Genomic DNA, 24,686 nt, shown 5'->3' with positions numbered 1-24,686 from the left:
CCTCAAAAGAAAATTGAGGATCCGTTTTTTTCAAAACCTGGCGGATTGTGACTGATTGTAAAAATCGGAAGTGTGAAAGAGGCCTAACTGGTAACACAAGCACCTGCAGACGTAAAAATCCACAGAGTCGGACACACGTGTATAGGGAAAGAGTCTGGAATGACGGACAGAAATCTCTCAATTCCATTCTCACGTCAATTAAAGGGGATAACGCCTAATAACTGCATGTTTGAGATCATTTTAATCTGTTATGGGAGAATCCTGTTCAGTGTGTAAGGGAAAGCATACAAAAAAACTAAACTAATTAGCTTTAAGTAGATAGCACAAGGCATAAACTTACAGTTTGCCTCCGCCGGTAGGTGAAGTTCTTCCAGAGGAGCAGTCCTAGTTGGGTACAGTAAGTCATCTTCTCCGCGAGAGTCCACACTGCCTCACCTCTGCAGCTCGGGCAGAAGTTGTCGCAGCACGAGAGACCTTAGGTTGCTCATTAACTGGAAAAGAGTCAGAAAGGGAAATGATCATAAGCTTTCTGAGGTGAGCAAAGCTCCACAAGTCTAATCAGTGTCCAGGACAGGTATGTGACAGTGATAGCGGCCAATGTAGACATTATCCTCCAAAACAGCGTGCTAACCACCAGAAACTGGGAAGCTATTCCATGGGGAATGATGATATCTGTCACTTCAAGTGCTTTCCAAAGGTGAACAACTGACATATTGTGAAGCTGCTCTCAGGATACTGGCCCTTCACTGGTATCCAGTCCCTCAGAAATAATGAAAACACATTGGTAAGAGCAGGAGCTAATGGGGACACGCATTATCATGTCCTCACAATTGTATCCAATGATCAACAGGACAGATAAACATGACCACGGATATCTATTCTATAGCCATGTAATTATTAAAAGAAAAACACATCCTCTAACATCAAGGATGGTGGCGGACAAAAGCAATATATATTTTTTTAATTGGTGGAAATAGTAGACACAGGATCCTTACTGTCTCATAATCCAGAATAAACTCATTTCTGAGCACTGGAGATCACTGTGGCTGTGTTCACATGGTGCTGTCGTGTTAAGGGCTACTGCAGTTAAAAGCAGTGCAACTGTATGAATGCCGTCTAAGGCAGTGGTCACACTATTAGTATTTGGTCTGTCCGTATATCACCTCAGTATCTGTAAGACAAATCCAGGAGTGGGTGATAAATCCAGAAGTGGTGACGGGTTTCTATTATACTTTTCCTCTGACTCTCCCACTCCTGATTTTGGCTTACAGATACTGAGGTAAAATACTGACCAAGTACTGAGCATCTGAATGTGGCCTAACGGTCGAGCTCCCAATACCTATGATTCGTGAGTCTAATATAATTTGATATATTATCCTTCCTTTCATTATATTTAGTACAGTGTGGCTTCCATTCTATCTTGGTTTTCTAGGCAGGCATATTCTGTAAGGTTGAGATATGTACCATCAGCTCTCTAGTGAAACTTCTTTTGTAGATCATTGTGATGAGCTGTAATGCTTTCCACCCCACTGTAAGTGTGCGATGCATTTTTCACATTTCTAAAATGTCACATATATGGCCTGGAACGGTATATGCACGGTAAAACTTGTAAAGTTCGACCATTTTAACCCAAACCAGCAAACTGGTGTACAGTCCTGTTAAAATGCTTACCGGTATATTAAAACCAGTGTCCAAAATATGTGCCAACAAGAAAGAATAAACCATGCCAGACTGTTGTGGCTTTATCATGCTCAAGGTGTAAATGCACATACAATGCAGATGTCTCCTCCACCATCACCCAGCAGTAAGGGTCAGAGCGGGTCATAAGCCTTTACCCATTGTCTTCTCATTCAAATACCTAATTTTAATACTACAGATCCAATATGAATCACATCAGCGGATCAAATTAGACTGTAATCAAATTTACTTTAATTAGTGAGTTTTCGTAAAGATCATTATGCAGCCTGTAAGGAATAAGTAGATTTCATGTCTACCATCTGCTGGCAAGAACGATTAAAAGGACCTAGATCAGACGTGCCCAGAGCTTTAGACAAGTGGCATGCAGAAAACAGTGAAGAATAGAGACGTGAGCAAGCACTGGCTGCTTCCAACCATTTACCCGTCCCTCATATACCTCCGTACCATTGTTGTGAAGCATGAAAAGTCTATATTCTATTTAGTCTACTGATGAAACAAATAGTAATTGCCCTGATCCACTTCTGCTTCCTACTAGGTCAGGTAGTCCTATCCACATCCATAGTTTTAGGTCTGGAAGGGCGCATGGCTCATCAATAAAAATCTGAGTGTGAGATAAGTGGTGAAATGTCGTTATAAGACAAAAGCACTGAGCGAGCAGCATTGTGCGTCATTGCTCCTACTATCAGGTTTTCATTACGGTCCATTGGCCGAGCTCATCCAGTAATATGTCATATCAAGACAGGGAAATAAGAGAGCATACTATTTTTGGCTCACTATTGGCAAACTGAACTAGCCTAAAAAAAGATTTTTGCCATTTTACATCAATACTCCGAAGAAGTCATTTGACATTGGAGACGCTTTTGTACTTGGTCATGTATTCTTTATGTTTCATCGACCCTTCTAATGAACACACAGATCTGACGGAAAGCATGACAATGTACTGAGCTGCTAATTACAGCAAATAACAGATCAATACCGAGGAGGTACAATGTGTCACAATTAGATTTCTGCCACAATTGGCACCTTACAACCATACCAAAGCCTCTCTACCTCAGGTGCTAGGCCTCTCTGGTCACTGCACCTTCAGACAAGGAGATCTCTGTAGGTCAGGGCTGGTTTTAGTGAGCGTTGCTCTGAATGACAGCTTGTTCAGCAGTATGTGTTTGCAGAGCAGGCTGTCAATCACAGTGCCAGGGAGTGACTACAACACATTTGGGAGTGATGATGGCAATCACTCCATGTGCAATCCTACTACTGAATACGAGGGGCTACAGGGACTATAAGGGGCTTATTATAAGTTCATTTTCTCCTTGTAGACGTGCTTCCAGTAAGGCAGGTATAATTTTGCACTGCTGTGAAAAGCTCGGGATGGGCTGAAACGTTCAGATGGATCAGTGTAATCTTCTGTGAGTGTCAGGACTTTTCTAATGCGTATGGGGCACTGGACAACTGATGGTCAATGATAAAATGTCAATCGTGCATTTCCGATTTCGGACTGATGATCGCATTGTTCTCCCTGAGAAAACAGTGCCCATTGTGTCAGTCGGCAGCGTTCTCATAAATGGGGTGTAGGCTGAGATTGCTTCTTTTGGTTGGCAGCTTACTAATGTGCATGGTCACACTAACAACGAAAAGGAGAAGCAATGAGGTAAGATTGAATTCACCATCTCACCATACTGTAGATTATGAGATAAAAATGCATTGTGCACCAATCCATAGAAAAGCTTCATATTGAAGGAACTGTTTCCACCCTCTTAATTAGCGGCGACACACAAAAACACTGCAGGACAGATACAAAAGTAAGACATCAATGTTAATCAGGTATCAATGCTAATCTTCACCTTATAAATCCATTGCCGATCTCACTGTCAGTTAGATGTAACATAGCCTGACTATAACACATGTTCATAACCCTTCTCCAAAATGCAGAACATTCTTTTGTAAGTTCCCTTAGGTGATGTACTGTACTAACATGCTTTATGTATGGGATAAAATACATGACGAAACGTGATAATGGCTGGATAACTAACTGATGACCTGATATATCAGCGTTCAGTGTGCTCATTTTGAGTGAAAAAAGTCAAAGTACAATTTTATGGGATCGCCAGGTCAGAGGTCTTTCTGTTGTAATCGCAGACCACTTATACTAGACTATTAGATGTCACTAGAAGTGCTACATACATGTATAAAGCACATGTACAAAACTATACTGTATATACAGTGGGTGGAAAAAGTATTGAACACAACACCAATAGATATATTCCTCAAGTTACTATTGACATGAAATTCTCACCAAATGTCAGTAACAGCTAGCGAACGTGCTAGGATAACGTGCTATCGGAGCATGCTCGGGTGTTATCCCAATATCATGGGCGTGCTTGAATAATACTTTTGAGTCCCTGTGACTGCATGTTTCGCAGCTTTTAGACACCGACAACACATGTTGATATACTCCGATACATTATTTGAACACGTTCACTCATTACTAGTGACAACTCAACCAATCCACACAAGCAAATAAATCAAACCATAGATGTCCATGAACTAAGTCGGATGACCCGGATGAAATCAGCAGGTTCAGACGATTTTCATCTAATGTGTATGGGGGCCTTCTGAAAAAACTAAATTAAGTTAGACCACCCCTTTCTAAGTCCTCCATGTAGTTGAAAGCTATCTGTTAAGAGTATATTATTGTCATGGATTGAAATGTTTAAAATTTCATCTATCAGCGTGGGTAATCCCCCTCATATTTCAATGCCATAAATCTATATGTTTTCCTTAAAGAGGTTGTCCACTAATTTTGATTGATGATCTATCTAAAGAATAGGTCATCAATGTCTGATTAGCTGGAGTCCGTAACCCGATGCCCCTGCCAATTAGCTGTTATCATTGTTCCGCTGGCCACTATCCGGAAATACTCACTGGCAGAGCTGGCTGTCTTTTGGTAGTGGCTTTGTACTGCAAATCCAACTGAGATTCAAATCACTAAGAAGTGCAGTACCCGACACTGAAAACAACTTGATCGGCGGGCGTGCCGGGTGTCAGACTCCAGATGATCAGACATTAATGACCAATCCTAAGGTGGGTCATCAATCAAAAAATAGTGGTCTTTAAATATAAAGCTTTTTCCTTAACGCTATTTTCCCCCATGAATATATAAATACCAGTAAAGCCAAACCATCAGAGCATATTTTTATTTAGCATCAGAAAGCCTTTCATGATTGCTCCATGGGTCACGCTTACTGTAATTATAGGGAGTAAACAACAATCCTGCATTTCTCGAATCCTAAATCTCATTTCTCAGGCTGAGTCATTCTGCCATGACCATCATCAACATGACAACATCTAGTATTGTATAGCTGTTTTTTTTCAGAATCAGACTTGCTCATCAGGTATTTCAGGTAAATATGGCATTAATAAGGATTAGATCACAATGTATATTTGCATCTGCCATTGAACGATAACTGTATTCTCTCAAATATTGTCACCAGCATCAGTGTAAGTGGACCTACACTGATCAGTAGGTCCACCTCATGCTGCTAAAACATCTCAGACCTTACTAAGGCAATGGTTTTCCACAGAACATTTGAAGACATCCTTATAAAACATTAACAGCAGCTAAGTGTGATGTTGGGCCATCATCGATCCGGCCTGTTTTCACAGCCTGTCCTTGAACAGATTGAGATGAGTAATTTGAAGGCCAAGTTCACACCTTAAGTTATCTCTGTATGTTCTTCAAAAAATTCCTGAACATTTTTTGCATTCTGGCATGGGGAATTATCCTACAGAAAGAGGCCACTGCCATTAGGGAATATTGTTGCCACTAAGAGATATACTTCGTTTTTTAACAATATTTTGAGAGGTTTTACAACATTTTATTAGGCTGCAGACATCAAAGAAAAATCTACAAAACCCAATGTTTCCCAACAGAAGTTCGTGGACCCTGGTGACATTTGTTCACAAGGTTAGTGATACACACATCCAGCATCCATATAATGTAACAGAAATAATGAATAATCAGTCCAGCCTACCTTCTTCCACTGCGCCAAAGTTCACTGTAGACACTTTTAGTGAAGTACAGCGGTCAGTCAGCATGCGCTCTCTAACCAGTCCTTTGCATATGAAACTCCATATGTAGCAAACTGAAATGCTTGGTTTTGACAATATTCTATTACAGACAACACTAATTTTTCAGTAATTTGTTCTAAAGTCTATCTTCAAAGGGAACAGGCCAAGAAGGCTAGCCTTCATTCCGCACATGCATCAATGAGCCATGGGTACCCAGGACCCTATCCCTGCCCCTGCATATCCTTTCTTAGATCGATTTAGCAGCCACTACATAATAGGAATGCCTTCTTGTATGACCTGCCTTTCTTTCCATACTCTGATCCAGTCGTCTACCCATTTTTTCACCTTTTAACACATCAACCTTACGAAATGAAATTTCACTTGCTGTCTAAATTACATTACCCCTTGAAGGTTGCAACAAGACAGATGCTACAACCAATGTCTACCATGATGCCAACACTAGCGTGTCTTGCTCCTTCCATTTGTTTACTCCTACAACCTTGTAAATTTTCATACTTCTTCCTTAAGTCGATGTACCAATAATTTTAAACATCATCTATTCTCTCGGCTTATCATCTTCGGCCTGTTAAATATATTCTTGAGATTTACGGTACTTTTGATTCCAAGTGGCTCTTAGGTGACCCCCAATTTACTCCCTATATGTTATACAACAGACTATATACAATATATATTATACTCATCCCACCTCTATCTTTATAGATAGTCGTCTATAGACTCTAATGGGCGACAATGATTGGAGCTGCCTTCTGCAGCCGTCACCTAGGAAGAGAGCGAACTGTACCGCTTCTTCCCAAGGCGCCGGTACGTGTCACACAGATGTAACACACGGACAGCAAACGGATGCAAGGATATTACACGGATGTCACAGGGACACAAGTCTCACCAGTACTGGTTTTTCCTGTCCAGGAATCACCAGGACGTGTAAAGCAGGCCTTACACATATTATGGGGGAGATTTACTAAGCTCAATATGCTAAAATTCTGGCTTATTTTGATTAAAGTATGCCTTAGACCACATTAAGTATGTGTTATAGACACTTTTTCAGACTCATCCAAAAAAGTTTTTTTAATGTCTTGGGAAAGGGGCGTAACTTTGCTACAAATGGAGCATGACTTGAGATTTAACATCATACTGCAAAATTGCATTAAATCAAATACTAACTTTTTACGACTGTGAAGTTGTGCAAAAACTGCGCAGTCAACTTACACGGATTTCCCTACAATTTATTTGACAGCTGCTGTGACTACAAGGGACAGGTCCACACCTCAGGCGGGAACTAACCGTATGAGTGCAGTGTGTGACTTATTATTCAATTATTCAGCAAAGACCTTTACTAGATTTATTCTCACCTGAATGTATAGAAAAGATTTATCTATAATATTGTGATCAATACAACATGTTACATTCTGTACAGATGTAAGGTGCTATACATATCCACTCTATCATGACTAGCTTGATTACAACAAAATATTCAGAACTCCAGAAAGGCATAAACCAAGACTCAAAATAAAACACCGCTATTACAATATCAAAACCTTTCAAACCAATTTTGTGCAAGATGGCAAAAACAAGAGGACCACGCTATAAACTTTACAAGTGTTTCTGAGCGCTAGCTTCATTGCCGTAAACAAAATTCACATTACGCAAGCAAGTCTGTATCTTAGTGGTGCTGCTTGTCTGGCAAAGAAGATGGGTGTGAAAGGTTATCTGTGGGGAACAGTATATGGGAAGAAGAATATAAAGTTGGCAACATGAATCGGGTGTCATAAATAGTTGCATTCGGTGAATGCTTAATATACACAATCCCTACCAGACTTATTACTTAACAATCATCCATAGACGTGATAATTGTGGTGGCCTACAGCTATCTGCTTGCAGTTGGCATCGTCAACTCTCCAATTCATGTCACTGCAGTCGCAGCTATTCTTTTGATTCCCTATGAAGTAGCTAAATACACAGGCTAACTTTCCTTTAAACCAACCACGGTTATGTGCTCCTTTAACTCCTACAATGTGTAAATATGACATATACACTCTATATGGGATATATTATAAAACGTTGTTCTAGTGCATTTCTCATCTATATTACTATTGTCACACAAATCAATGAGAAACTCACTGTTCTTTGCATGCATGAAACATCCAATTAATCAATAGCACTGTTTGCTCAGCCATTTCTGTACTCTGCAAAAGTTTAAAGCAGAGGTGGAAAACTTGCTGCAAAGTATGGACGCTTTAAAAAATAGAAATGTTAACAGTTAATTTTTATCAATTAACAAAATGCAAAGTGAATGTACAAAAGAGAAATATGAATAAAAACAATATTTGTCATGACCACCCTGTCCTTCAAAATTGCATCAATTCTTCTAGGTACACTTCCACAGTTTCAGAAGGAACTCGGCAGCAAGGTTGTCCCGAACATCTCTGAGAACTAACCAGAAATCTTTGGCTCCAAATCTAATCTGCACCAGAACAAAGACCCCAAGCATACAGTCAATGTCATTAAGAACTGTCCTCAGCGAATAAGAAGAACAAGGAGTCCTGGAAGTGATGAAAGGCGGCCATCAGAGCCTTGATCTCAACAACACTGAGTTTGTGTGGAATTCAAATATAGAGACAGGATTTGCGCAAGCCTATATCCATTTAAGAGCTATAACTAGTTCTCCAAGATGTTTGGAACAACTTTTCTGCAAAGTTCCTTTAAATATTATGGGCAAGTTTATCTAGAAGAATTGATGCTTTGATGCTGTCTTGAAAGCAAAGACCGATCAGAACAAATTAAACTTATTTAGATTTCTCTTTTGTTCATTCACTTCATGAATTATTATAACTTATATTTTTTAAAACAATTTTACTTTGCTGAATTTTTCTACACATCCATATATATGAAAAACTACAGACAAGTGAGGAATATATTCACCTGCCAAGAAGAGATTCCCAACAGTTAAGAATTATATATTTTTATTGAAACACAAATGTCAGAGAAAAAGAGGGGGGAGGTGGATTGAAAGTGAGGCTATATGTTAGGTAGTAGGTAATCTGCTATGCTGGTTGTATACCAAGTAGTCCTTTATAAGGCTATGTTGGATGTACAACAACCAAAAGTTTGTAATCACAAAAAATGCCCATATATCCACTGGAATGTCACGCGCCCGGTAGAAGCAATAGCGAAATGGCGCTTGTCGGGAAACACTGCACGCCATCGTGATCATTACTACCATCTCTGTGGAGGTAAAAAATAGAAACAAATATCTTTATTTATTCAGTATCGAGTATGAGCACCACGCTACTTGTTTTCTCCAGGCACACTGATAACAGACCAAGTCGTACCAAGCCATAACATCTCGAATTATTCAGTATCGAGTATGAGAATCACACGCAGAAACATAAGGACTTACATGCTTTAGCACATATATATGTCTTTGTGTATATATACAGTGGGGAAAAATGTATTTAGTCAGCCACCAATTGTGCAAGTTCTCCCACTTAAAAAGATGAGCGAGGCATGTAATTGACATCATAGGTAGACCACAACTATGAGAGTCAAAATGAGAAAACAAATCCAGAAAATCACCTTGTCTGATTTGGCAAGACTTATTTTTCAAATTATGGTGGGGAAAAAAGTATTTGGTCATTAACAAAAGTTCATCTCAATATTTTGTTATATATCCTTTGTTGGCAATGACAGACGTCAAACGTTTTCTGTAAGTCTGCGGCTGTGGCTGACACTGTGTTCGCTACTAAAGGGAATGAATATTCACTGCCCTCCACGCCTATTGGAGTGGAGAGAAATGGATATTCATTTCTCTTATGGGGGGACAAGGTGATTGCCTGGCTGCTGCAGGAAGTTGGCAGCTGAGGTTGACACTGTGCATGCTATTACAGAGAAATGAATATTCACTGCAAGCGCAGTGAATATTCATTTCTCTTTAGCAGTGGGCACAGGCTTTCGCACCAGCAGCCTGCTCCTGCATCCTGTGACCCGCTGCTCTGCCACTGCTGCTCCCCTGCCGTCTTCTGGGTTCCTCACTCGAGTATAAGGCGAGGGGGGCATTTTCAGCACAAAAAAAAGTGCTGAAAAATTTGGATTATACTCGATATAAAGACACACTAGCTATGTCTCCAGAGGGAAGGCCTAGGGGGCGCTGCACGAGGAACGTAGTCCAGCCAGGAGGCGTGCGGACATAGCGACCTGCGATGTACACTAGAGCAGGACCTGGCAGGACACGTGACTGCCGAGGAAGCAGCCGTGGGGCGGAGCCAACCCACGCGAGCGGACGGGAAATGGCTGTCAAAGATGTGCCGGGGACGTAGTCAGGAGATCCGAGGTCTGAAGTCAGACAGACATGTAAGAGCCGAAGGAAGAGACAGGAGAATTGTGAGGGACGAGCTGAGGTCAGAAGCTAGACGGGAATGCGAGATCCAGAGGGTAAGACAGGGGGAGGACAGAGACAAAGCTGAGGATCAGGACCAGAGAGTTCAGAGTAGTCCCGAATCAGAAGGCAGAAGCGGAACCAGGAACTATCCGAGTAATACACGGGTAAACACACACAGAGGAACAACGATATCAAACAGAGAAATCTGGGTCAGCTGCTCAAGCCGAGTAACGGAAGTATCACTTATTCAGAGCCTTGCAAGGAGCAGGTCTAAATAGCCCTCCTTGAACCAAAGAGAGGCCAAACAAAGATAACCCCAACCAAACCAGGACGGGAGAAAAAATCCTGTCCTGACTCACGACACTCACGCATATACGGTAAATTATAGATTTTGCTAGATTGGACTGTTTTGGAAGCAGCAATACCAAAAAAAATATTTTTTAACTAGGATAAAGAGGATGATAAAAACTTTTAAGTTTTTTTATAATCTTAAAACCGTTTTTATTTTTTATTTTACTTTTTACTTGAACCTGTGATTGATTGCTTGATATATACAGCAAAATATTTTTATTGCTTGCAATATATATTGAAAATGATGGTCTTTTATGAAACCCAGCCAGTTGGTGGGCTTCAAAGGAACACCAAGATTGTGGCAACAAGACCCTTCAACAGGCCACTGGCTAATTATAGTGATTCATCGGCACCCTGCAATTGTAGCATCTACCATGTGTGAAGTAGACTCAGCTCCTGAGCCCACTACATGGATGTGGACCCTGTTGAGGAGATAGAGTGACATCCATAAGTGCCAAAAGGTTAAAGCCAAGACCCAACAAGCCAATATAGACTTACCAAAGGCACATTACCATAGGCATATGTTACCATGGGCACACGTTAGCATAGGCACACATTACCATAGGCACACGTTACCATAGGCACACGTTACCATAGGTACACATTAATAGCATGCATATTGAATACCTGTGAATTGCTTTAATCTACCAATATACGTTAGATTCCAATAGGCTTGTGGTTATGATCTCTGTCCTTCTACTGTGTAATTTTGTCTAAACATGTTGTCTCTACAGAAGAAGGAGTAAGTGGTTGCTGAACATCTTCAACATTACTCATCCATGGGAACTATACAACAATATGGTTGATCTTCATATTTTTCAGTAAATGTAGTGAACAAAAAAGAAACTAAGAGAAAGAAGAATTAGCTATTATATTATAAAAAGTGAAAATGTAGTCTTCATTGGAGACTTCTGCTTCCAAAGACCCAACATCCATCACTAGCCATCACTGCCAGTTTGTGTCTCCTACCTCTGAAAAGTCTCTTTTTTGTTGCTTTTCATATTATCAGTGTTTAGCAACTGAATTTTAGCAAATTGTTGGAAGAGTATATAGTCAAAGAGTCTATGTCAAATAATTGCATTGCATCCAGTTATTTTGACAGCCACATACTTAGGGGTCCTTAACATGGAGCAATGGACCTCCAAACTGTTGTGTCCAATCATTGCCCATGTTCTTTGTTGTTAAGCTCATCTTTCATGAAGGTATAACATTGATTTTTGTACAGCAGTGCCTCCCAGTTAACAACCCGTTAACAATAGTGAAAGTGAGGGGAAACAAACAATGGAACCCCCCCTGCATCACTGCTTAGGCCTCTTTCACACTTCAGTTTTTTGCATCAGTTCAAATCCGCCAAAAAGTCAGACAAGCGGATCCGTTCTTAACTGATGTGAACGGATGGCACAGGATCCATTTTGAGACGGATCCTGAAAATGAGGAAATTTAAAGGAAACGCTGGCCGGGAAGGAGAGAGAGGGAGAGAGAGAGAGAGAGAGAGAGAGAGAAGAGAGAGAGAAAGAGAGAGAGAGAGAGAGAAAATTTCGGGTTAAATCAGTGTCTGGAGGATCAGCCAGAGGAAAAAACGATACAAGCTCCGTTTTGAAATCTTTGAGGATGGTGACGGACAGCAACTTTTGGCGGATCCTCAAAAAAAACGGATGCAACGGACAGCAATCCGTCACAATCCGCCATTAATGCAAGTCAATGGGGAAAAAAACGGATCCTCAAAAAAAAATTGAGGATCCGTTTTTTTTCAAAACCTGGCGGATTGTGACTGATTGTAAAAAACTGAAGTGTGAAAGAGGCCTTAGATGAAGGTACATGAATGCTGACCAGCTTTCTGTACCATTGACTGATACCTGCTGTGAGCAATTTGTCTGCATGGGTAAAATGACCCTTAGAGAAATTAAAGGGAATCTGTCACCCTATTTTTCGCCTATCAGCTGCTGGCACCGACATCAGGGACTTATCTACAGCATTCTGTAATGCTGTAGATAAGCCCCCGATGTAACCTGAAAGAGAAGAAAAAAGAGTTAGATTATACTCACCCTGGCATTCGGTCCGGTCCAATGGGTGTCACCGTCCCGTCCGACGCCTCCCATCTTCTAATGGTGACGTCCTCTTCTTTGTTGCCTCTTGTGGCTCCTGCACAGGCGCACTGCTCTGCCCTGTTGAGGGCAGAGCAGAATATTGCAGTGCGCGGGTGCCGGACCTCTCCCCGCCCCTGCGCACTGCAGGACTCTGCTCCGCCCTCAACAGGGCAGAGCAGTGTGCCTGCGCAGGAGCCGCAGCGGGAAAGAAAGAAGAGGACATCACCGTTAGAAGAAGGGAGGCACCGGACCGGACCGTGACACCCATTGGACCGGACAGAACATTACAGAGCATTACAGAATGCTGTAGATAAGCCCCTGATGTTGGTGACGACAGCTGATAGGCGAAAAATAGGGTGACAGATTCCCTTTAATATTGTGAAGACTCCTAAGTATTTATAGTGCTGGTATAACATAACACCAACAACACTGCAACACAGTAAGAGGTTTCCCTGGTGGTCTCAATAGCACTCAGAAGTTTTTTTTACTGTCTGTGGCTGTCAATCACTAGCCAATAAATGTCTAATAAATGTTTGACTCAGCATGTGGTGAAGGCCAATTCCTTGTGCATCAAACACCAGTAGGAACAGTGTCAATGCCACAGAGGGCTTTTGTGTAGTTTACCAATGAAATCTCTTTATAAATACCTGTTTCTGAAGGCAGTGTTGGACTGGGGTGCCAAGGACCCACCAGTAACCTACTGCAGGCCCCACTTTTCAACTACAGGAAAATGTGACATTACCCTGAATCACAAATTTATAGAACAGTGAACAGGGTAGATTGTCAAATAAATAAGATGCTGCCATTGGGTACTGCTCAGATATGTGGGTGTGGCCCATTCCTGCACAGAGGCCCACCAGAGGATTCTCCTGTTCACCTGTGTGCCAGTCCAAGTCTGTGCGAAGGGCCTAATGACCTAATTACACATACAATGTTTTTTTCATATTTAGCATAGAACCTATACCTCACAGTATTAGAGTTATAACTACGTGTACTTGAGGGTAATATTTTATATCACTTATATTGGGTATTTCTTTATAGTTCTCTTTTTCCAGAGTCGAAGCTGCATTCTGGAGCATAAGTAACTGACTGCCTGTCATTCATAGAGACACGTCTTCAGTTCCAGCATTTGCCACTAAAATGCATTCACTATAAATTACCTTATAAAGACTTTTAATAAGCAGCTTTGCCGATTCATTTATGAGCTATAACAATGTAATATATACACAATGTACATATCAAAACATCTGGCCAAAACAATCATGAAAATTAAAAGGATATAGACAATGGGAGTTTTTTCCCTAGGATTTCGCTGTATATTCTGTGCCGACATATGAGAAAAATTGACCACAAACCACCTCCTATTGTTTTCAATTAATGATTTATGATGTCATTCAGGCAGCAACAAATTTGAAGACTCCAGTAAACTGTTCCTTACAGAAGTAGCCTCTATGTGGATTTTGCCGCACAGAATTTGGATTTATGGCAAATCTGTGGCACAAATCTGAGTGTCAGCTCCCAATTTTTTAAGAAAAGTTTAGCATTTACTAAAAGTTGTACGTAGAGTATGAGCAAATAACAGTGAAATAACTGGCAAGTGGACAATTATTTATTAGTATTCAATAGAGAGTACATAGAAATAATGATTAAGCCATCATGGATGTCATTAGGGAGGAAAGAGATAGTACTCTCCCCTAGAGAATAGGGCACTTAAAACATTCCAGTAAACACATTCTGCAGACTTAAAGGGGTAAAGCATAATTGTAAAAGATATTCAAACATATAATCACTGTGAAAAAAAAAACATTCATACATAGCTTTTATGGTATCTATTGAAATTGCAGACAATGTTATTTTCAGGCTGCCTATGGCTTTGTCTATCCCATAAAGCAGGATGCCTGTATCGCTGGCAGCACCCCGTACTTGTGTACATGGGCAGACATAATGTGCACGCTAGCCTAGAGCTGGGCTTACTGCTTGTATGGATACTGGATGGCTTAGTGCCAGGAGGAGCGAGAGGGCACAGAGCCATCAGAGGGGCAAAGAAACTAAATGTAAAGCTTTCTAGTGAGAAAAGATCTGGTAGCATCAGCAGATGTCGGGTCTACAGCAGGATCATTAGCTCCTTTATATGTCAAGAGATCTGATATGCTAAAGTGTTTTTTAAATCATTTTTAATTGTCAGTTTGTAAACATGATGGACTGAGCTCTTTGGCATGCGTCCCGTTCTCCTGGCACACCAGGTCTGTGTGATGTCACCGTGTCTAAGAAAAGAACAAGATTGACCTTAATGTTTTCCTGCTTGAGCCTCATAGATGACAGACGAAATGCTAATTGAGGCCAGACTTTAGAGTAAGGCTGTGTGCACACGATGCAGATTTGCAGCGGTTCCGCAGCGGATTTTACCGCGCAGAAACGTTGCATTTCTGCATTGTGATGTACAGTAGCCTTAAAATCAATGTAAAAAAAAAATGCTGTGCAGACGCTGCGGATTTTTCCGCGCGGTTTTCCCGCGGTACAAAATCCGCAGCATGTTACTTCTTTTGTGCGGTTTTCCATCTCCCCTGTCACCAAATCCGCAGGGGGAAAACCGCGATGGAAAACCGCATGAAAAATGGAAGAAATCCGCAGGAAAAATTCAGGTCATTTGACCTGCGGATTTCTTCCATTCTGCGCGGAAAAATCTGCAGGGCCAAAAAATACGTGTGCACTCAGCCTAAGGGTTCCAAAGGGAAGCAAAGGTTTTGGTGTTAAATAAAATGAGGAGGTGGTGCATGACACAGAAAATAGTTTATGTATCATTCAGTGACCCTAGAGTCTATAGAAAGCAGTCTGCAAGATGACTGCATGCTGCCTAGGTATAGATCAGTAAGCTCACACTGCTCCTACTCTTGGAAAAGGTCAGTTGTTTTCATGGCCTCTCCATATTTCTGGTTATGCGCTGCCCCAATCTGTCCAGTCAAGCCTTGCAGTGCAGGTATAAAAGGCTCCAATCTGTCCAGTCAAGCCTTGCAGTGCAGGTATAAAAGGTTCCAATCTGTCCAGTCAAGCCTTGCAGTGCAGGTATTAAAGGCTCCAATCTGTCCAGTCAAGCCTTGCAGTGCAGGTATAAAAGGCTCCAATCTGTCCAGTCAAGCCTTGCAGTGCAGGTATAAGAGGCTCTAAACTGTCCAGTCAAGCCTTGCAGTGCAGGTATAAGAGGCTCCAAACTGTCCAGTCAAGCTTTGCAGTGCAGGTATAAAAGACTCCAATCTGTCCAGTCAGGCCTTGCAGTGCAGGTATAAAAGGTTCCAATCTGTCCAGTCAAGCCTTGCATTGCAGGTATTAAAGGCTCCAATCTGTCCAGTCAAGCCTTGCATTGCAGGTATAGAAGGCTCCAATCTGTCCAGTCAAGCCTTGCAGTGCAGGCATAAAAGGCTCCAAACTGTCCAGTCAAGCCTTGCAGTGCAGGTATAGAAGGCTCCAATCTGTCCAGTCAAGCCTTGCAGTGCAGGTATAGAAGGCTCCAATCTGTCCAGTCAAGCCTTGCAGTGCAGGTATAAAAGGCTCAAATCTGTTCAGTCAAGCCTTGCAGTGCAGGTATAAAAGGATCCAATCTGTCCAGTCAAGCCTTGCAGTGCAGGTATAAAAGGTTCCAATCTGTCCAGTCAAGCCTTGCAGGGCAGGTATAAAAGGCTCCAATCTGTCCAGTCAAGCCTTGCAGAGCAGGTATAGAAGGCTCCAATCTGTCCAGTCAAGCCTTATGATTATTAAAAGGTGGGCATTGCTCATATAATCAAAATGGCTTCACTGATGATTGGTGTCAGACATGCACAAGTCAATTGCGAACTATTTTATCTTCCTTTAAAAAGAGAAAAGGCACACCAATTTCCATGCACACTGACTGCAGAGAAGCGGCCTGTAATACTTTGCCCTGCATTCGATTTCAACATCTCCCATGTTATAATCTACAAGGGCAATGCCATAAACATACGCAAGGAAAGAAGAATTAGGCTCTATACCGCCACCTGTTACCCACAAGTAATACTGCAGCAAGCTGAACTTGATGGTGTCTTTAAAACCTTCTACTTGACAGTGTTTTACCCGAAGGGGTGAGAGTAAACATCGATCCCAGCGCCATTTGAGCTTGCAATCAAATTACATTATCAAACACACAAATTAAAGCAAATTAACTTGACAGCCTGTTTTGAGCCGCGCCAAGGAAATTAAAGCATAAGCCAACCATAACAGCAATGGTCTTGTAATTCAGCAGGAGGAAGCCCATTTTAACACAACTGGTGAGCTTAATACCAGTACATCGTTAAGTAGCATGCCAGTCTCACTGCCAGAGCGGCAAGCACCATACTCGTCTCTGCAAATGATTATGGTGGTGCCACATTCAGATGTGGTATTGGCCCAAATGTCAGACTTCGCAATATCTTATATGTAGGCTGTTGCCAATATGGAGGCAGATGTGCTCCACCATCTACTAGATATTTAGGCACAATACACACACAGAATGATGTTTGTACTGGAGTAACACTCATGAGGGTTCATGTTAAGTACTCAATACAGGACTTCAGACGAAGCACTGACCACTTCAAAACCACTTGTGGAGCAAATTCAGCAAGATCGTGTATATTCCCACCATTGTATTGAAATTGCTGAGTTCGTGTGGCTCTAAAATAATAAATCATAGAAATATCCATTATTGCAGCAACCTCCAGGGCTTCCTCTTGTTCTGAAAAACATCCTCTGCTCTTGTTGTTAAGCTAAAGTCTACATTTTGTTTGCAACCAATTAGTTCACTGCTGATATTATACCTTACCATCCTTAACAAAATTGTCTCCGTATCACAAGCTCAGCGCAATAAAGGCACGGAAATAAAATCTATATATAATTCTTAACATTTGTGGGGTTAAACCCTGATGCTGGATTACAATCTTTGTTCTAGGTCTTGATCTCATTTTTATTGAGATCAGGAATCAATGTGGACCAGGAAAGTTCTTCCATACCAAGTACTCCCAAACATGCCTTCTTGGAGCTAGCTTTGTGTACTAGGGTGCAGAAATGGGGGACAGAAAAGGGACTTCCAAAAATTGTTTCCCCAAAAGTTGAACACTACAATTGGCCAAAAATATCTAAGTATACTAAAGAATTAAGAAATCTCTTCACTGTAACTAAGGAATCTAGACCATCTCTCGAAAAGAACCCCACACCATTATCACTTCTCCACCAAATTTTACAGAACGCCGTTAGGCAGGTATCGTTGGTATCAATATTAATGAAACCACCCAAATGCATCCATCACACTGCTTTATAGAGAAAAATGATATGTCACTCCACTGACCATGAAAACACTGCACCAGATCCCAGTGGTGGCAAGCTTTACACCCTTCCATCTGACGGTTGGCATTGTGCTTAATGTATGAGCAAGCAGTTTTTGTGCTGATGTTAACACCAGATGAGGTTGATGAGCATTGCAGACTTTGATGCCATATGTGCCGCAGCACTCTGAGACCCCTTTATCTTTATGTGGCCTCCACTTTGTGGATGCGTTCCGCTTCCAATTTTCAATAAGAACACTCATAGTTAATAGTGGAATATTTAGGATGGAAGAAACTTCATGAACTAACTTGTTGCATTGGCATCCTATGACTGTACCATACTGGAATTCAGTCAACTCTTTAGAACTACCCATTATTTCAAAAATTTAAGTAATGGCAGACTACATGACTAGGGGCTGGATGCTATAAATCTTTGGCAATGGGACTAAATAAAAAACCTAAATTCAGTAATCAAGACTTATGTCTCGAAAGCTTGGTCAATGTAGTATGCTTAGTAGATAGAGAGATAGATATGAGATAGATGATAGATAGATAGATAGATAGATAGAGAATAGATAGATAGAGATGAGATAGACAGATGTATTCGCATCAGTAGCACAAAAGATCTGGGGCTCCAGCCTCAAACTTTTTGCCAGGTGCCCCCTCTCCAGCAAGTGTCAACTTTGAACTTTGCAGCACCAAAATTAATCTGATACCGTTCAACCACAATCTCCCTGCCCTAGCAGTCTCCGTCTTGTAGGCCACATGCTTCTGCAGATCTGCACCCTACAAGATGTCAGAATCCCAACGTTGTGCCGCCTGCACCAGCCCATTGTTTATAGAAGTCAGAAGAGGACCCTAATGTTGAAGTGGAGAATCAGCATTCGGTAAGTATAAGCTTAATTCTTTTTATATTATATTTAAAGGCACTCAGGAGACCTTATTAGTTTTGTAGGAGGCACTGGGGGAATCATATTCCTTTTAAATGGGGGCATTATTAGTTTGGATGAGGGCTCTCAGTGGGCACTTGAAGCATTATCACTTTTTAAGGGGTACTGTTAATTGAAGGTGGCACTTGGGGCAATATAATCTTCAAAGTAGCACATGGGTATTATTATTATTATTATTTTTTTATGGTCCCTCTGCCACGCAGCAGGTGCAGGCACAGAGCTGAGGGGTGCTTGTGTAGGTTGGGGATAGGTGGTGATTGTCCGATGTGTCTTGCTTATAAACCCTGCAGACACAAGCCATGGTTAGAAGTCAACATGTTATTCCTGGACCAGATGGAAAAGTGGAAAAGCAATGGAGAGACATGTACCATGAGACTCGTGCCCCTGATCTTTTAAGACCCTAGCAGCATCCCCTATATATTAATACAAACGCACACTCTTTACATAGGCAACTGAAGGAGAAAGTACTCAAGAGCCAGTAAGAGCAATAATGAGCCAATTTGATTTTAATGGCCCAATAAGATCTTTTACATATAATAGAATACTAGCCAAAAATGCATTAGTAGAAGATCTGATGGTGGTCTGATTGTCTGGCTCGTGGGATATTTAAAGCCAAGTTAGCTATGATATTAAAACATAAAAGCTATCTATTGTAAAATACAAATCATATTACCTCCCAATGAACAACTTCAAATTATACAGCTTTTGTAAATGCCCTACATGTATATTAAAGTCTGCCATAGCTTTTTATTAGTAAAGAGCCCCCTCCGGCTACTTTGAGATCGGTACAGCACCGGTTAGTTCACTTAATTGCTTGACTATTAGAAAACGAGCAAGAGACTACAAGGAAAGTTTAGTATCCACACTGCACGCACATATCCAAAGTGTGATTTTACCTTAATGATGCAATAATTGGATTATTTCCTAAATAAATTCTTAAAAAACAAATATACTGCAAGTCTATGGGCCGTCTTCAGCTGCCCAAACTGAGGACAAAAGAAGCTGACGGCAGCCAGAATTGCTATGTTTTGCAGAACGCTACGGTTTACCAAGTCACTTCCATCTGCCTACAAGACTAATGATGTATTGATATCATTTCTAGAATGACGTTTTACAGGATTTAGATATAACGTAAAGTAACAACTATATTACTTGTAAGTATTAGCAAACTATTACCAATGGACATACCTACACCTACCAGTGTAAATACCAAAAATATTGTATACCACCGGTTCACATGATGGTTGGTTCTTATATAACAATGATCATAACCAGCTTTTGTACATAACTGATTAGTAAATCCTCCCTTCTAATAATAGTGTGACTGATATGATAAATAAATAAATAAATAAATATATATATATATGTATATATATATATATATTACAACTTGATGTTACATATTTGTACTAAATGGTGTAGATGTGAAAATAAAAAGTATGGAAACTTAAGAAGGAAAATGGTCCCATGGGATGCACTGGTAGCGTGTCGGAGCTGACCTACTGAAAGCTGATTTTCTGTAACAGGTTTCCTATCTGAAAATTCCATTTGAAAAAGAAAAAAATGCAGCAAGCTAAATATACCGGACCAGGTAGTTATTGATGCATATACTATGCAAGAACCATGAAATAAACCTTCCATGTGAATTTATTAATAACAATAAAACTACAGTCCTCCAAACAGCAAATATCTACCAGGAACCAGGGACAAAGCAAAAAAGTAGAGCGCACACTGGGACAGAGCCCACATAGGTTAATTAGTAGAAAGCCAGACGGTTTTCACTTTACACCAAACTGGCTGTAATGGACTCTGTGACCTACAGTTATTGTAAATATGAGCTTGTTTTGGTGCAAATTACGGCATAAACAGCACTACTAGGGCAGAATACTTCCATATATATGTATAGAACAAGGCCCATGGACACCGTTAGCAGCCCTATTACAAAATGGAAGCATAATACAGACGCATGCTAGTCTCAGTAAGCAGATTTTCTAATACAATCTGACGTAATCACATTAATACAGTATATTGTATGTTTTTGTATGTTTAAGCATTAGAGAATGCAAAAAAAAAGATTCACAGGACCTAATGGCCACGTTGGTAGCTTGTACCCACCAGATCAGAGCCCTGTTAACTTTTTCCTATCCCCAGCACCTCTTCTGATTAATAGGCCTAATATGATGTCAAGCATGCATTTATTTTACTCGCTTATATAGCACTATCATACTCCATAGCACTTTAAAGACATTATCATTGCTGTCCCCATTGGGGATGACAATCTACATTCCCTATCAGTATGTCTTTGGACATTGGGAAGGAAACCGAAGAGCCTGGAGGAAACCCACGCAAACACGGGGAGAACATACAAACTCCATGTAGATGTTCTCCTTGGTGGGATTTGAACCCAGGACCCCAGCGTTGCTGCATTATGTCGCAACGATGATGTGGCACCAAGTTTACAAATCAGGACTCAAGATTTTGCCGGGTAGAAGTTGGTTCTCGAGGCTTTGATGTGGCAGCAAAGGACTACCTTCACACCTGCTGGACCAGGGGCCTTCAAATCTTTTTGATGGTCTCTAATATATACCGCACATGATAGTGAGCTGTAATACTGTACATCTCATGACTGTAAAGATGTAGTGGAGTAGTGTATCTCATTTGGCTCTTATACACTGCAAATGATACTAATAATAAATAATATTAATAGACTAAAACAGATTACATGACTACACCAGGCAATTTTCATTCATTTCCAGACTGCCACTATACGTGAGGCCGCGTGGCACACTTCATGCCAAAGCAATATGGCAGCTAACACGAGCTGCAATTTTGTGTCTCTACGATCTTCGACTTCATAGCGACAAGGTATACCTGTTAGGTCCAGCCTATCGATAAAGGGCTGCACAATCAATAACACAGACTGGCAGTATTTCTCTAAGGTGATGTTCCCTCCCACCTTTCGTGTCTCCCCTTTTTCCCTCATAGATTGTAAGCTTGCGAGCAGGGCCCTCATTCCTCTTGGTATCTGTTATGATCTATGTGATTGTTATGCTGTAATGTCTATCATCTGTACAAGTCCCCTCTGAAATGTAAAGTGCTGCGGAATATGTCAGCGCTATAGAAATAAAATGTATTATTATTATTATTATTATTATTATATTCACAGTTTTGTCTGATCCATTTTGAGAAAAGGACAAAAGGAAACATTGTCCAAAAAGGATCAGTTACATAAATGATGAGGACGGGACCCTATTGTTTATTATGGGATCTGTCTGGGTTCTGTTATGAGTTTTTTCTTCTTTTTTTTTCCCAGTAATAACGGACGCATAATGGAACCATGACAGACCCCGTAAAATTCAATGGGGCTTCTCTGCATCAGTTATGTAAGGATCCGTATAGGTTAACAAATGTAATGTCTGAACGGAAGTGTGAACATAGTCTGACATATAGTTTCACCATGCCATGGAGATCTATATGAGCTACTATAACAATGAATTTTGCCCCTTCACAATGGGAAACATTAAATACTGGTCCAATGAGTACAAGGTGACAAAAGCTAAGACAAAGCGCACACAGGAGTGCAGGCACATCTAGCTAGGTTCTATCCAGTATATTCCGCACGTTCCACTTTTTCCCTGTGCACTTTATCGGACCAATGACTACACAGAAAGGTTACTGCCGTTCATTCCTCTCTACAGCCCTCAGCAGCTCCAACGCCTATGATGGTAAGCCACCCGTAATCATGGATCATAGCTGGAGATGGCTCACTTGTGATCACACTTCTATAGGGAGCAGATAAACAACAGCAATCAGAGTTCTGGAGGCAACAAATTGGTTCTGGGGAACTTATTGAATCAAAACAAGTCTGAGAACAATGTACATATACAGTAGGTACCAAAATCTGGAAGAAAAAGAAAATCCTCCTGTTGAAAATATATAGAGTATGAGAAGTGGTGGTAGCTGTTTGGAGGTACATTTCTCCCTACAGTAGTCCTTATAGTTCCGCAAACAAAATACATCACTGTTTGTATAATAATGTAATATTGGTACAACATAGCAATAGTAGCAGCATCGGTCGGTGATATGTGCCTGGAAGAACTAGGTGTATCCGAGGGAATGACTTCAATTACTACAATGCATGTAAACAATACCCTCACAACGAGCAACAACTGCATGGAGTTTGTATATCCTTCTCCATGATTGTGTGGGCTTCCTCTGGCTTCATCAGCCACTCCAAAATCAGAATGTAAGATTAGAGACCCTAGAGTGCTTCATGTACAGTCAGTGCTGTACAGTAAAGGAGGAAATTAAGGAGCAATGGTTAGAAAGAGAATGTTACCTATTACCTACTGGGGAATCATCTCTAATCAGTGGAAATAACCAAAATGAAAGCCAAGACACGATCCTACACCAAAAGCAGGACGGTGACGACTTGGGGCGAAAGGCAAACAGCAGGATCCAAGTACACAAAGAGAAGTATAGGAAACATACAGTGAGCTCCAGGCAGGATCCGGGGATTCAGCCTCACACAGGTAGGCAGGCATGAGATAGATAGATAGATAGATAGATAGATATGGGATAGATAGATAGATAGATAGATAGATAGATGATATATAGATAGATAGATAGATAGATAGATAGATATGAGGTAGATAATAGATATAAAGATATCAGATAGATATTGTAGATAGATTGATAGATTATAGATAGACAGATAGGTAGATAAGTAGTAGGATAGGTGACAGATCGCTAATATTGCTCTCCCCAGGGCTCGCCTGACCTCGGTAATCCCCCAGACACAGTAGCGGCCATACACAATAACAGTTACCACTAGCCCATAATCCAGCACAAGTTTCCATTTTCTCAGGATCTTCCTTAAAGTGAGTGCTGCCCGTTAGAATAGCGAGCAGAATGTCATTTACCTTCTCCCCTGTCCTAATGTCTCCTCAGCAGAATGCCCCTCAGCTGCAGCCCCCTAGTGCAGGCACAGTCATGGGACCCGTGTGTGCTCCAGTCCCGGCCAGAACAGATGTGATGCTCGCACTGAGTGCGCGTCCTGTCAGCATCCCCTGCTGCCCACCCCACTCCCCGTCTCCGCCTGCAGCAGCAGTGGCGCTTTGTATGGAGTTCCTCTTATAGCCAGTACTGCAGGGTTACTATCGGTCACACTGGAGCCGCTCTGTTTATGTGCCGCGGTCTGCCCTGCCAGCAGCACGTGTGCTCGGCTCCTCCCCTAGGAGGGCGCTAGATACTGCCCGTGCACTTGTCGCTGCGCCTTATTGACCTCTTCATTGACTCCACTGTATGTGAGGATTGGACGACCACCTTATGGTGTCCGCATCAGGGGCTTGTGTGCTGTCATGTAGGTGTGAGATACTGGTAAACACATGACGTCTTCTCTTCTGAATAATGCATGTTGCAGGGCTGGCTCAGTGACTGCATTATGTGCAGGGGTGGATTAAGGGTAGCCAGTGCCCGGGGCAGTTCAGACTCTGTGGGCCCCCCTCGTCACGTGACGGGGGTCACGAATCGTAGAGCCACACTCTACATAGAGAATAATGGGGCCTCCAGCACCGACCTCCACCCGCAGAGCCGCACTCTACATAGAGAATAATGGGGCCTCCAGCACCGACCTCCACCCGCAGAGCCACACTCTACATAGAGAATAATGGGGCCTCCAGCACCGACCTCCACCTGCAGAGCCGCACTCCACATAGAGAATAATGGAGCCTCCAGCACCGACCTCCACCCGCAGAGCCGCACTCCACATAGAGAATAATGGGGCCTCCAGCACTGACCTCCACCCGCAGAGCCGCACTCCACATAGAGA

At 41.5% G+C, this 24,686-nt stretch overlaps 1 protein-coding gene across 2 annotated transcripts in view; it reads right to left on the bottom strand.

The window, feature by feature from the left end:
* ABCA1 (ATP binding cassette subfamily A member 1) overlaps nucleotides 1–23,990 on the bottom strand; it is a 114,057-nt gene extending 90,067 nt beyond the window's left edge. Inside the window, exons 1-2 of one of the 2 annotated variants that reach the window (XM_073542685.1) lie at nucleotides 23,779–23,990; nucleotides 341–491 (exon numbers count right to left, since the gene is read on the bottom strand). In XM_073542685.1, coding sequence (XP_073398786.1) covers nucleotides 341–406 — 66 coding nt within the window. In that variant the 5' untranslated portion in view covers nucleotides 407–491; nucleotides 23,779–23,990. The remainder of the gene's footprint in view (nucleotides 1–340; nucleotides 492–23,778) is intronic. The other variant, XM_073542686.1, reaches the window with a different exon arrangement.
* Nucleotides 23,991–24,686: the final 696 nt, after the last annotated feature.

This window comes from Dendrobates tinctorius, unplaced genomic scaffold (assembly GCF_039654945.1).
Source record: "Dendrobates tinctorius isolate UK_male_01 unplaced genomic scaffold, ASM3965494v1 ptg000128l, whole genome shotgun sequence".
NCBI classification, from domain to species: domain Eukaryota; kingdom Metazoa; phylum Chordata; class Amphibia; order Anura; family Dendrobatidae; genus Dendrobates; species Dendrobates tinctorius.
The sequence above is the reverse complement of the archived record's forward strand: the minus strand, read 5'-3'. Positions and strand labels throughout refer to the sequence as shown.